The 11524-nt window shown below is 35.8% G+C and overlaps 1 protein-coding gene across 1 annotated transcript in view; it reads left to right on the top strand.

Moving 5' to 3' along the window:
• The first annotated feature begins 2814 nt into the window (after positions 1–2814).
• The window catches only part of LOC111866032 (GATOR complex protein WDR59), a 50949-nt gene continuing 42239 nt past the window's right edge, over positions 2815–11524 (top strand). Inside the window, exons 1-6 of the mRNA XM_023854542.2 lie at positions 2815–3147; positions 5195–5244; positions 7115–7250; positions 7334–7541; positions 8747–8880; positions 9695–9844. Of these exons, the coding sequence (XP_023710310.1) occupies positions 3094–3147; positions 5195–5244; positions 7115–7250; positions 7334–7541; positions 8747–8880; positions 9695–9844 (732 nt within the window). The 5' untranslated portion in view covers positions 2815–3093. The remainder of the gene's footprint in view (positions 3148–5194; positions 5245–7114; positions 7251–7333; positions 7542–8746; positions 8881–9694; positions 9845–11524) is intronic.

Genomic DNA, 11524 nt, shown 5'->3' with positions numbered 1-11524 from the left:
CTTTTTATGGTGTTCTAGCCACAAACTTGTCTGAAGTTTATCATTCTTTCAAGAATCTTCAGTGAGCAGGTAACCAATGAAATAGGTCAAAAGTTTTTCCCATCCACATTTTGGATGAAGAAGATTGCATATTGTTTCCTTCACTGTGGAAAATTCCAGTCTGCAGAATCTCATTGTATAGGCCTAATAATACCCCTCTCATCTCTGCTGGTAAGTATTTAATTACTTTGTAGATGATGACATCAAGACCTGTGCTTGATTCTACTTTCACACTGTCAATCTCTGAGTTCAGAATGTTCAGACTGTCATGAACGTCATGAAGGTCATGAAGCTGGACTGTGCTGCTGCCTAGTGATGCACACAGAAAAGCTAGTACATCCATTACAGCCGTTTTACTTCCATTTGTGACCTATTTATTGACTCTTCTTTGTAATTTAATATTGATTGATTGATTGATTTATTTAACATCCATAACTGTTACATTATGTACAATTGGACAAGTCAGTTTTATAAAAAAATATATGAGATTAAACATCACATCAAATGACTAATAATATAAAAAACCATAGAAAAATAACATAATAAATCCTTTAAATATGATAAAACAGTGGATGAGTATAATAAGGCAACAAAAGCTAAACTATAAATTACATGCAATATCTAAAATAAATTACCTAAGTATCTTTGTTCTATTATTAAGCTAATTCTTGTAAAAATATTCTTGAAGGGAATAAAAAGCTTTGCACAACAAGTAATCCTTTAATTGACGCTTAAAAACCTTGAACTCTTGAATACTTCTTATTTGAGAGGGCAAGTTATTATACAATCTTATTCCCATGTTAATCACACTCCTTTTACAACGTGAGGTGTTACATGGTTGGACATACAAATTCTGCTTATGTACTGTGTTATAACCGTACACATCTGAATACGAGATGTTATATACCCTATTTTTCCTTAAAAAACACAACGTCTCAAAGATATACAATGAAGTTAAGGTTAAAATTTTAAATTCACCAAAAAATTCTCTACACGATATCCTGTTATTGACTCTTTTGATCAGTCTTAAACATTTTTTTTGGACTTTAAATACAGTTAAATATGACAAAGTAGTCTATGTATGGAAAAATTTTGCACCTGTAATGTACCTATACTGTACTCTGACTCGTCCTACAACATGCTGTGTAGCCTCTGTGGGATACCAACATGATCTACCTGACCATCCATCTATCAGTCTTAAAATACCCATCATACTGTAGATGGAAATTGAGTTGTATAGTGCAATGTGCATGCATAGCTTGTTTCATAGCATTGCTATGATTCTAGATGTGAAGATTCTTGTGTAGTTTCTTTAAAGAAACTTGGTTTAATGTACAATGCTGTAAACTTAAACTATATAGAGTTGTAAGATTTGAGGCTTTCACTGCTTTCACTTGTATACTTGCCCTTCCCCCCTACCCTCTCTGCTCTCACATAGCTGTGTATTTCCACACAGTCTGCTTTTACCGGTTCTCACGGTCTCTCCGCTTGCAGAATTCTTATATTTTTTCTTCTACCCTGAAGATGGAGGCAATACGTTCTTCCGAAACGTCGGTTAACACCACATATACATGGTGCCAAATCCCAGAAGACTGCTTTCTTTATATAGAGTTGAATTGGAAAGTATTTAGAAGGAAGTGGTTATGGCTTAGTTGAAGTACTAACATAGCATTTGGCTAGAGGGACTGATGAAATCTATGAAAACCTAAGTAAAGATAATGTTATATTTTAGCATCCTGTTGCACTGATTCACGTTCATGATGTGTATTTGTACTAACCGTCTTACAGTGCACTCAACTTCACCTTTCTCTTCACTACATGTTTTGGCACTAATGTGCCATCTTCAAGTGTTGTTTTATTTACGTCAAACCATTGCACTGTATGCCTTCATGTCTCCTTTATAAAATGATTAAAATGTATATATGTCATGTATAATAATAAAGTTTATATATTAAAACTTTTCAAGATTTATCATCTATACGTCGCACTTCAAATTCGCAAGTTACGTCAATCCTCTCCTATGGGAGTACTCTTCCTATATTCTTGTGTATATTGTGTCCTGTGTTGTGTCCTTCCCTTGTGACTGTGTGCGTTGTACAACACAACACAGGACACAATATACACAAGAATATAGGAAGAGTACTCCCATAGGAGAGGATTGACGTAACTCGCGAATTTGAAGTGCGACGTATAGATGATAAATCTTGAAAAGTTTTAATATATAAACTTTATTATTATACATGACATATATACATTTTAATCATTTTATAAAGGAGACATGATGGCATACAGTGCAATGATTTGACGTAAATAAAACCACACCTGAAGATGGCACATTAGTGCCGAAACATGTAGTGAAGAGAAAGATGAAATTGTGTGCACTGTATGACGGTTGGTACAAATACACATCATGAATGTAAGTAAGGATAGTTGATACCCTGGCTGAGATTCTAATCAGGCGCCTTCAGAATACTGGTCACTTACCATCTTACACAGGAACTGGTTAAATCAGTTCAACCACTGCACTTTTACCTAAAAGTTGGAGTAAGGTCCTCTGCATATTAGGAGTTAAAAGTTATTGTTTATATGCCTGAGCTTATGTGTATGTGTGTGTGTGCACAAGGTAGCCTAATAGTTGTCATTCTGATTACCGACTGAGCCAAGATACCGAGCCTCGTGATTCGTACTACCGATTACGAGCATAGACACATCAATTAAAAACTTGCAACGTGATCGAGACGTTAAACAATATTTCTACCGTTTCCACCATCAAAGGGTACGTGCCACGGGTTGGTCAGTCAATTCGGTGAATTCGTTTATCTGTTCACATAAGTGCCGGTGCCTTGCGGCAATTGTTGAAAGCGTCCGAAAGTATGAATGGAAGGAATGGAAGTATTAAATACTCGGATTAATGTGTAGTAATGCTGTGTTATTTCTTTAGAGACAATGGTACTCAAACGTGTATATTTTTCACCAGTATAACAATGGTATGGTAAAGTTACTGTGGTCACTTCACTTTCATTTTAAGTGTATTAATTTCATAGACGTCAAACAATGGCGACGAGGTGGAGTAGTGAATTTATAGTTGCCGAACACAGAGACTTACAGGTATGAATTATTGAAGGCATTTGGTTCCTTTACAACAGTGGTTCTCAACGGGGGCATGACGTATTTCGGAGGAGGCCACAGGTAAAAGTCGGAAAAATGGGGACAATAGAAACTGTTAAGTGGGCTACGAAAATTTCACTTCTAAATTAAAATTATTAATATAAAAAGAAACAAAAATGCCAAATGGTCACTACATATAATAACAAAATGCCTAGTAGGGACAGAACCTTCTGTATTTAAACCACGACCTTACGTCGGGGAATTCCAAGTACTGGTAAACAGAGACTTGCCTTCTCGGAGCGGGCAAAGCCCTAACGAAATGTTTAACTGTAAACATCTTTTATGATCTTAGATATCTCCCACTCCTCTCGTGAGTTTTACCTCCACCTTTTCAGTAAATTTTAGGTATTCGGTATTCGTAGTGTTTGGAACAAGACATTTTTCTGTGCAAGTTGTAATATTGTGGAAATTCCCTACTTTGGAGGTAAGTTAAAAACGGCAGGTACTATTTTCCTACAACTAAGCATTACATTTCACAATAACTTGAACTTTCATTACAATAAATTATTAGCTTTCAATAGAATTTGAATACCCTCTGTCTACAAAAGAAAAGTGTTCTGAATTAATTACAGCTGTTTTGTATTCATTTTAAGTAGAAAGTTCAGACGGCCCAGAATTGTTTGTCTGCATGGACCAGTTTGCTTGGTTTATGTTCAAAGGTATAGATACACATTCATATAGATATCCATATTTTGTTCTGTTTTTTCTTTTGATTGCCCACTCCTTGAACTGTAAAATTATTTAATTCAAATATTATATTTTTTCCATTACTTTCATATGGCAGATTGAAGTCATAAATTAAACATGAAGTCTTAAATTAAACATGATATAATAAATGGTGAAAAATTGTAATGATTATTGGCACTAATGATAAGTATGGCAGATTGAAGTCATAAATTAAACATGATATAATAAATGGTGAAAAATTGTAATGATTATTGGCACTAATGATAAGTATGGCAGATTGAAGTCATAAATTAAACATGATATAATAAATGGTGAAAAATTGTAATGATTATTGGCACTAATGATAAATACACTGCTCCACATAATCCTTGCATCACCCAACACCCTCTCGCCTTTGAGGTGTTAATAAACCTCTTTTTTATTATTAATATTTCTTATATTATAAACAAATATATATATAAACATGCAGTTGATAAAGTACATATTTATTGTAAATATTACATTGATTATAAATGAAAAATATGAAGGGTGGGGACCACAGAAGTGAATGAAACTCAGAAGTGGGCCACAAGCAAAAGAAGGTTGAGAACCACTGCTTTACAATATTGTTTGGTATGTTGCATATGCATTCATTGTATTTGTATTGTATTGTATTTTATTTTCATCCGTTTTGCTACATAGTAACACTTGGACAAGTCATTTGGCAATACAAGTTAACAAAACAAATCTACAAAGTTACAAGCATACTACCAGAATTTGTTACAATCATAAGCAATATATAAATACAACATTTTAAAAGAATACAAAAAGTACTATATACAGCTCATGAATGGCTAAGACATCCAAACATAATTACTTGCACCCACTTTTTTATTAAAACTAACAAATTCATGTATCGTATAAAAAGAATATTTCAATAAAAAGGATTTAAGTCTTTCTTAAAAGCCGAATGAATGGTCTGGTTGGTTGGTAGTGTGACAGCAATGTTGGAATATTACCTTGTTTTCTTTGATGGTTATCACTGTACTGTACTGTATTTATGTAACAGTGGGGTTTCAATTCCATGAATGACGTGGAAGTCAAACATTGATCTTTATTGGATTGATTGGACATGTGCTATACTATTGTTGTGTTTGTGCACAGTCCAACTGACCAAGAGCTGCATTTTTTAGTAATAATATGTTCATACCTAAGTTAAAATCTGGCTACCAGCTCTGTATTACCGGGGGATTTAGAAACCTCAAGTAGGATTATAGAGGTTAAGGATGGTTTACATTGTGCCAATTTACATTCTTTTCAGGCCAGCGCTATGGCTGTAGATTCAAGTGGAGTTTATGCACTGTTAGCTGGGTGAGTGGATATCTTAGTTAAACTGTAATGAGGTAAGACTGATTGTGGAGGAGAATATTTGAAACTGGAACATATTACATGTTAGTTTTGTTTGAATTGACCTGGGTAAATAAAGGGTCTAAGGGGAAGGGGGGACTGATGTACAGGTGATGGTTGGAAATTGAAGTTCTATAATAAGTAGTGTGAATAGGAATAGCAAGATATGATGCATCTTAACTTCTTAAATTGCCAATTTTGCAGGCATTCTTTATATATAATTTGGAATAACTAGTCAACCGATTGCAGCTTCAAGGTTCAGGAACTTCAAAAATCCACCACTGGACCCTTTCCTGAACCATTTCAATTTAATTCGTTATATATTACTGCATATAAGATTAGAGGTTTTCATGGCAGTGAAAATTCATATTGTGTTCTGGGTTGTGATGTCATCTAGTCTGGTGGTCATCAGGGTAGAACATGGAGGCAGTATGTTTTGTTGAAGTTATGGTAATCACCTGCCAGACTAGCAGTATGTTACCACAACTCAAAGTCAGAGTCAAAGTCACATTGCGACTGACGGTCAGTCAGTCAGTCAGTAATTCTTGGTGTTGAGCCCCATCTGGGGCTCATGACCAGATATTTATTGCTGTTTGACAGTTACAGTATTGTTTTCATGGGGCGCCCTCTCTGACGAGAGAATGGGTCTGTATTTTGTATATGCTGCTGGCCCTTGCCATTGCAGTCTTTTTCGTGTCCGAGTCCCTTGGGATTCGTGACCATATTTTGAGACTTCCCTTTTCGTCACCCCCTACAACGTGCAGGGTCACGGTGGAGGTATTTGACCCAACCTCCACACGGGTGCAGCTCTACCACAACTAATTCTCTTGAGGTCCCTTTAATTGCATCCTCAGTCCCCATCTATCTTTGAAGTGCTCATTGTGTGAGAACTTTCATGTCCAAAATTCGTTTAGGAGTTAGTTTCCTTTGTCTGAAGTTCATGTACAGGCACATTAAGTATAACTTGGTGTGACCAACTGCATTTATAAAAAGCATAAACCACTAGGATCCTCTTGAATGTTTCGCGTAATAGTTAGTGCGCCTGCTTCAGATTTAAGTTAGTTTAGCTTGAAGATTGGCCAGTCTGACTAAAACGTTCTGAAAATCACTGCAGTTCCTCCAGGTAGTATTTTCAAGTAACTCACAGCTGCTCCTTTGCACATTCTTTACAGTAATTTTGTCAATTCTCAATCAGTACTGTGTAAAATATTGTCACATATTAATGAAGAACCATTGGGTTTGTAATGGCAGTGGGATTTACTGAACACTTGTAACTCACAGCTATGTATAATTGTAACACTGCAGCTAATCTGCACACTAACAAATCAATGTAACACTTGTCAGTAAGCTATGTCTTCACTAATCATTGCTTTATAGCAGCTGCAAACAATGTCAGCTGCTCACATAGTTGCCGGCTCTCTGCCATCTTACAACACTGACTGAGGCCTCTTTATATAACTTCAGCATCCATTTCCTCCACTGTTGCTTCTTAACTTGTTGCTGTGGAAATGTGTGTATTGAACCATTATGTTGCAAAGGATGGCTTCTCTTGTTAAACTATTCTGTCATGTCACAGTATACAGTTGACAAAGTTTTGTGCATTGTTATTACTTGTGCATGGTATGTAAATCTAATATTTCAAAGGTTAAACAGTTTCATGTCATGTTATTTCCTATGGTTTTTCATCATAAATTAAATTAATGTAACATTAAAAATATCTGTATGTATCATATTCTGACTGTAGGAATGTGGATTTTCTTAGGTTCTAAATGGCTAGTAGATATGTAAATTGTGTTTATAGAATCATGAGAATAGTAATTGTGTTTCCTTTCAGTCGTAGGTACTTGGCAATCAAGAATCTTGATGATTCTTCAGATGCTCTTCACAAAATTCCCCGTCATAGTAAATATGAAGTTGGTGCTGCAGAGTGGAACCCCAGTTCAATCAATAAAGACCTTTGTGCTATCTCTGTGAGTACTTAAAGATCTTGAAACAGTGTTAAAATTCTGTCTTCATGGAAGCAGTTTCAGTATGTTATGCATTCTGATTTCAGAGCAGTCAGCGAGTGGAGATACTGTCATGGCAGTCAGGCGGAGATTTAGTTCAAACACAGACGCTTCGCTCACACACTCGAGTAGTTAGTGATCTCAATTGGCATCGGTTTGATCCGAATTTGCTGGCTAGCTGTTCAATAGACACTTTCATTCATGTGTGGGATATACGAGAGCAGAGGAGGCCTTCACTGTCTCTTTCTGCTGTTGGTAAGGAGGTGAACTAGATACCAGATGCATGTGGAGCACAGGTGTTTGTACCCGATTCACACTCCATTTTCACTTGCTGTGTGTCCCATTGATATCTTCTGTGTGGAAAATGTTTCCAGTCAAGATGGTTTTATTAGGCCCAGTGGCATTCCTGCAAGTGCATTTCCTGAATTCTTGACTCTGCAGTTGTTTAATATCTTTATCTGAGCCAAACATAATTTAATATCCCCAGTATCCCACTCCTGATTTTCTTCTTAATTTAAGTGTTATAGTGTTAATACATTTTGATATTGCCATCATGTAAGTGTATGTATAGCAATAGAAAATAAAAATGAAGGCTGGACATACAGGTAGACTATCAAAAGAAGATAACACCATACTTGAGGACTGAATGTGTGCAGTATATGGAGATTGAAAATGTAGCCATTGATAATACTGATTTCCTAAACAAAAATATCAAACATGAAAAGAAGCAGAATGTATTTTATGTGATTTTATGTAAATCACAATTTTTGTATTTTTAATTTGTTACTAAAACACCATTTTACCACATTACAAATGAAGTATTACCAAGCATTGATACTCTATTTTCTTTTTATGAGCCATTTTATCTGATTTTTTTGTGTTGCCCCTTGAACCATCCAGGAATATCCTGGAGTAATACTTTCACATCAGGCTGTGCCCCCATGTGCCCAATTATATTGTAAATTTTTATTACCATTTTCAGGGTCTCACTTGATGCTTTCCTGTGGTCTCTACAGCTACATCCATAATGAAGAATTTTAATGTTGTGGCATAATAATACCTTCAATTTATAGTATCTTTATTGTTAGAATTTGCTGTATGAAGGTGGAAAGCCTACAAATATGCTCTCACTCAAGCATATTTTTGTTATATGTTTTACTGTTCAGAACATCACTGTAAAGTAAAGAAAGAAATCATAGTGTCCATAGACCTAGACATATATAATAGTCACAACACTGTATAACCATTAGGGAACATTTAACTAAAACAACTTCTTTCATTTGTAGAATTTTTTTATGAATATATGTAGCATCTCATTGTATAACATACTTTAAAGTGAAAGAAAACATTATTTTTAGGTTTATTAGTACATTCACATCTGAATAAAAGAAACACTGTAATGCCATACAAGAAAAGCATAATCTCCATTCACGTCCATGACTGTATTTCTTTCGTTGCAGCTGGTGCAACTCAAGTTCGGTGGAATCGCTTATCTAGATACTTACTAGCTACTGCACATGATGGTGATATCAAGCTTTGGGACCAAAGAAAAGGAACTGCTCCAGTGCAGTACATTGCTGCTCATTTGGCAAAAGCGAGTACAGATATTTTTATGTACTGGTGTCTTATAAAGAAATACTGCTTTCTTTTCTTTGTTTAGGTACTTTCATATGAGGACAAAACCTTCCAAAATGCAGACATTGTCAACATTCTATTCACTGAACAAAGTGGCTCAAACAGTAACACTTCTGATATTTATTCATGAGATGCTCGGTTTGAATCTCAGTTTGGACACTGAGTATTCTGACTGAGGTTTGTCATGGTATTCCGCAGTCTCTCCAGATATTTCAGGGAAGTGCCTTAAATTATTCTAAAACTGCTTTTGTTCAAATCCTTTTCATTTTGTTATTCGCTATGATCTAATCATTTCGCACTGTATAGCCTAAGTTACTTATTAAATAAATATAAATGTATAAGTGAACACAAATTCAGTTTAAGGATGGAAATGTAGTCATGCAAAGACCCATTACTGTGATTCCTGTTGCTGTTCAAGCAGGTGCTCTTCTGTTCAAATTCTAATATGTATAAATTTAATTTATTTCTTATCAGAGAGGTTGTTTGTGAGCAGTTAAAAACTATGGACATATAGTTTGAAAACACTCAGTTCAGTGTTTATCAAGTTACCAACTGACTTGACCGTAGGAAGGAAAATGGTATGATGATGTCTTTAAGTAGGCCATGACCACCTTTTTCCCAATCCTTAGTAATCTGTTATTCATAATCATGTTCCTTTCTCATTTCATGTCATAAATTTTGCAATTGAAAATTGTGTCACCAAAAATTCAAGAATTAATCATCAATCATTTCTTTTTTGTTGTTACTTGACAGGTTTTTCTTTTATCTCATAGATTCATGGTCTGGACTGGAGCCCAACTCATGAGAACCAGCTGGCCACTTCTAGTCAAGACTGCACTGTTAAATTCTTTGATATCACGAATCCTCGCCGTGCTGAGAGCATCCTAACAACTTCTTCACCTGTATGGAGGGCCCGTTACACAGTCAGTATAACTACATGTTCATTATGAGAAGGGTAGAAAGTATTGAAGAAATTGAAGCTTTGTAAATTTCATTGCAGATGACTTAAAGTTTTAATTAAATTTCAGTTTCAGCTTAAGTAGACATTCAGAACTCAGCTTGAGCACCAGACTGAAGACAATATGAAAATTATTATTCAGGGTTTTAAGTGTCCATCATTCTTGTTTCTGGTCAGAATTCAGATCTAATGAAATTTTTAATAAGGCTTAATTTTTATGAAATCATCATAAGCCAAGAGCAAGGTAAATATTATGGCATATTTGCTGAAAGCAAGAACTGTAAAGCCAGAGAAACAGCTGTTGATAGACGTCTCTGAAACAACATTCATTATTAGGAAATGGCCGTAAAAGAAACAACAGAACAGCATCTGTTGCTAGGCAGCAGATTCTTAATAAGAAACAGAGGAACGGTGTTTTCTGTGTGGTCCATGCTGAGGGGTTATGAGCTGAACAGAGTTCAGAGCTCAGTTGGAAGGGAGCCACCATTCAGAGAGGACTTGAGCATGGAAGCAGAGGAATAGTCACTGTTGGAGCCATTACCAGGCAACTACATACTAGAAAGGACTTAGCCTGTGCTGTAGTGATTTGCAAAATGTGGAAATTAGTGATAGTGCTGTAATTAAGTGGTCAATAAATCCAGTGTCCAATCCAAAACCATGTCAAAGAGTCACTCATACATGTGACGATATGTTTTTTTTAACAAGCTCTGTAACACTTATGTAATATTTTTAGGGACTAATTTTATATCCATTATATATAAACATGCAGTATTAAAAAAGTACAGTGTTATTGGATATAACCATGAATAAAGTTGTAGAAACTGAGGCCTGAAGAAGATTTTAACAAGTTAGAAAATTTACTTGTAGAGCAGTAATTGTATTATGTCCACTGCTGTTTGTTTAATTATCTGGAAATGAACGAAGTTCAAACTTTAATAAATTTACAGTTATAGCAGAGTATTCAGTTATGTTTTAATTAAATATGTATTTATGTACCTGTAGTATGAATTTAGGTGGACAGAAGCTCTGCTCTGTTATTGTCAACAGTGAAAGGTTTCTATAATGTTTGTGTGTTGAGAAAATTGTTGATTGTACCAGCTGACCAGTTTAGAAGTATATAAATATGTAGAATTGTGTTAAATAAATTGGTATATCATAACTGCCAGTCATTAATCTTGTTGGTTGTGGAAGGAAATGGTACTGGCCTAACTGAGGTACTATCCTGGCTTTTGCCTGGACAGACTGAGTAAAACCATGAAAACTCTCAGGATAGGTAGTGTCCTAGCTGAGGTTCAATCCAAGCACCTCCTGGATGCAAACCTAGAATGTTACCTCTAGATCAACCTGTTCATTGTACGAGGGGGCACCCAAAAATAACCGGAACCGACCTGTTGCGCGCGCATGCTTTGTAGTTACGAGTTGTGCTGCTAGGTGGTGTTAGCTGGGGGTCTCCCGCAACTGTTAGTGAGCTGGCGTCAGTCTGAGTTAAGTGGTTTGTCTGTGGTGCTCTGTTGTGTGCGTTCCTGTTTCAACCCTTTGGCGATTAGTGAGATGGCCGACCAGAAGGAACAAAGAGTGTGCGTGAAATTTTGCTTTCTGTTAGGGAAAACTGCACTTCACTCTTCAAGTCGCGGCAAACATTCAC

This window comes from Cryptotermes secundus, unplaced genomic scaffold, assembly GCF_002891405.2.
Source record: "Cryptotermes secundus unplaced genomic scaffold, Csec_1.0 scaffold1054, whole genome shotgun sequence".
Classification (NCBI taxonomy): Eukaryota; Metazoa; Arthropoda; class Insecta; order Blattodea; family Kalotermitidae; genus Cryptotermes; species Cryptotermes secundus.
Note: the sequence above shows the minus strand (reverse complement) of the source record. Positions and strands in the feature narration are given on the sequence as shown.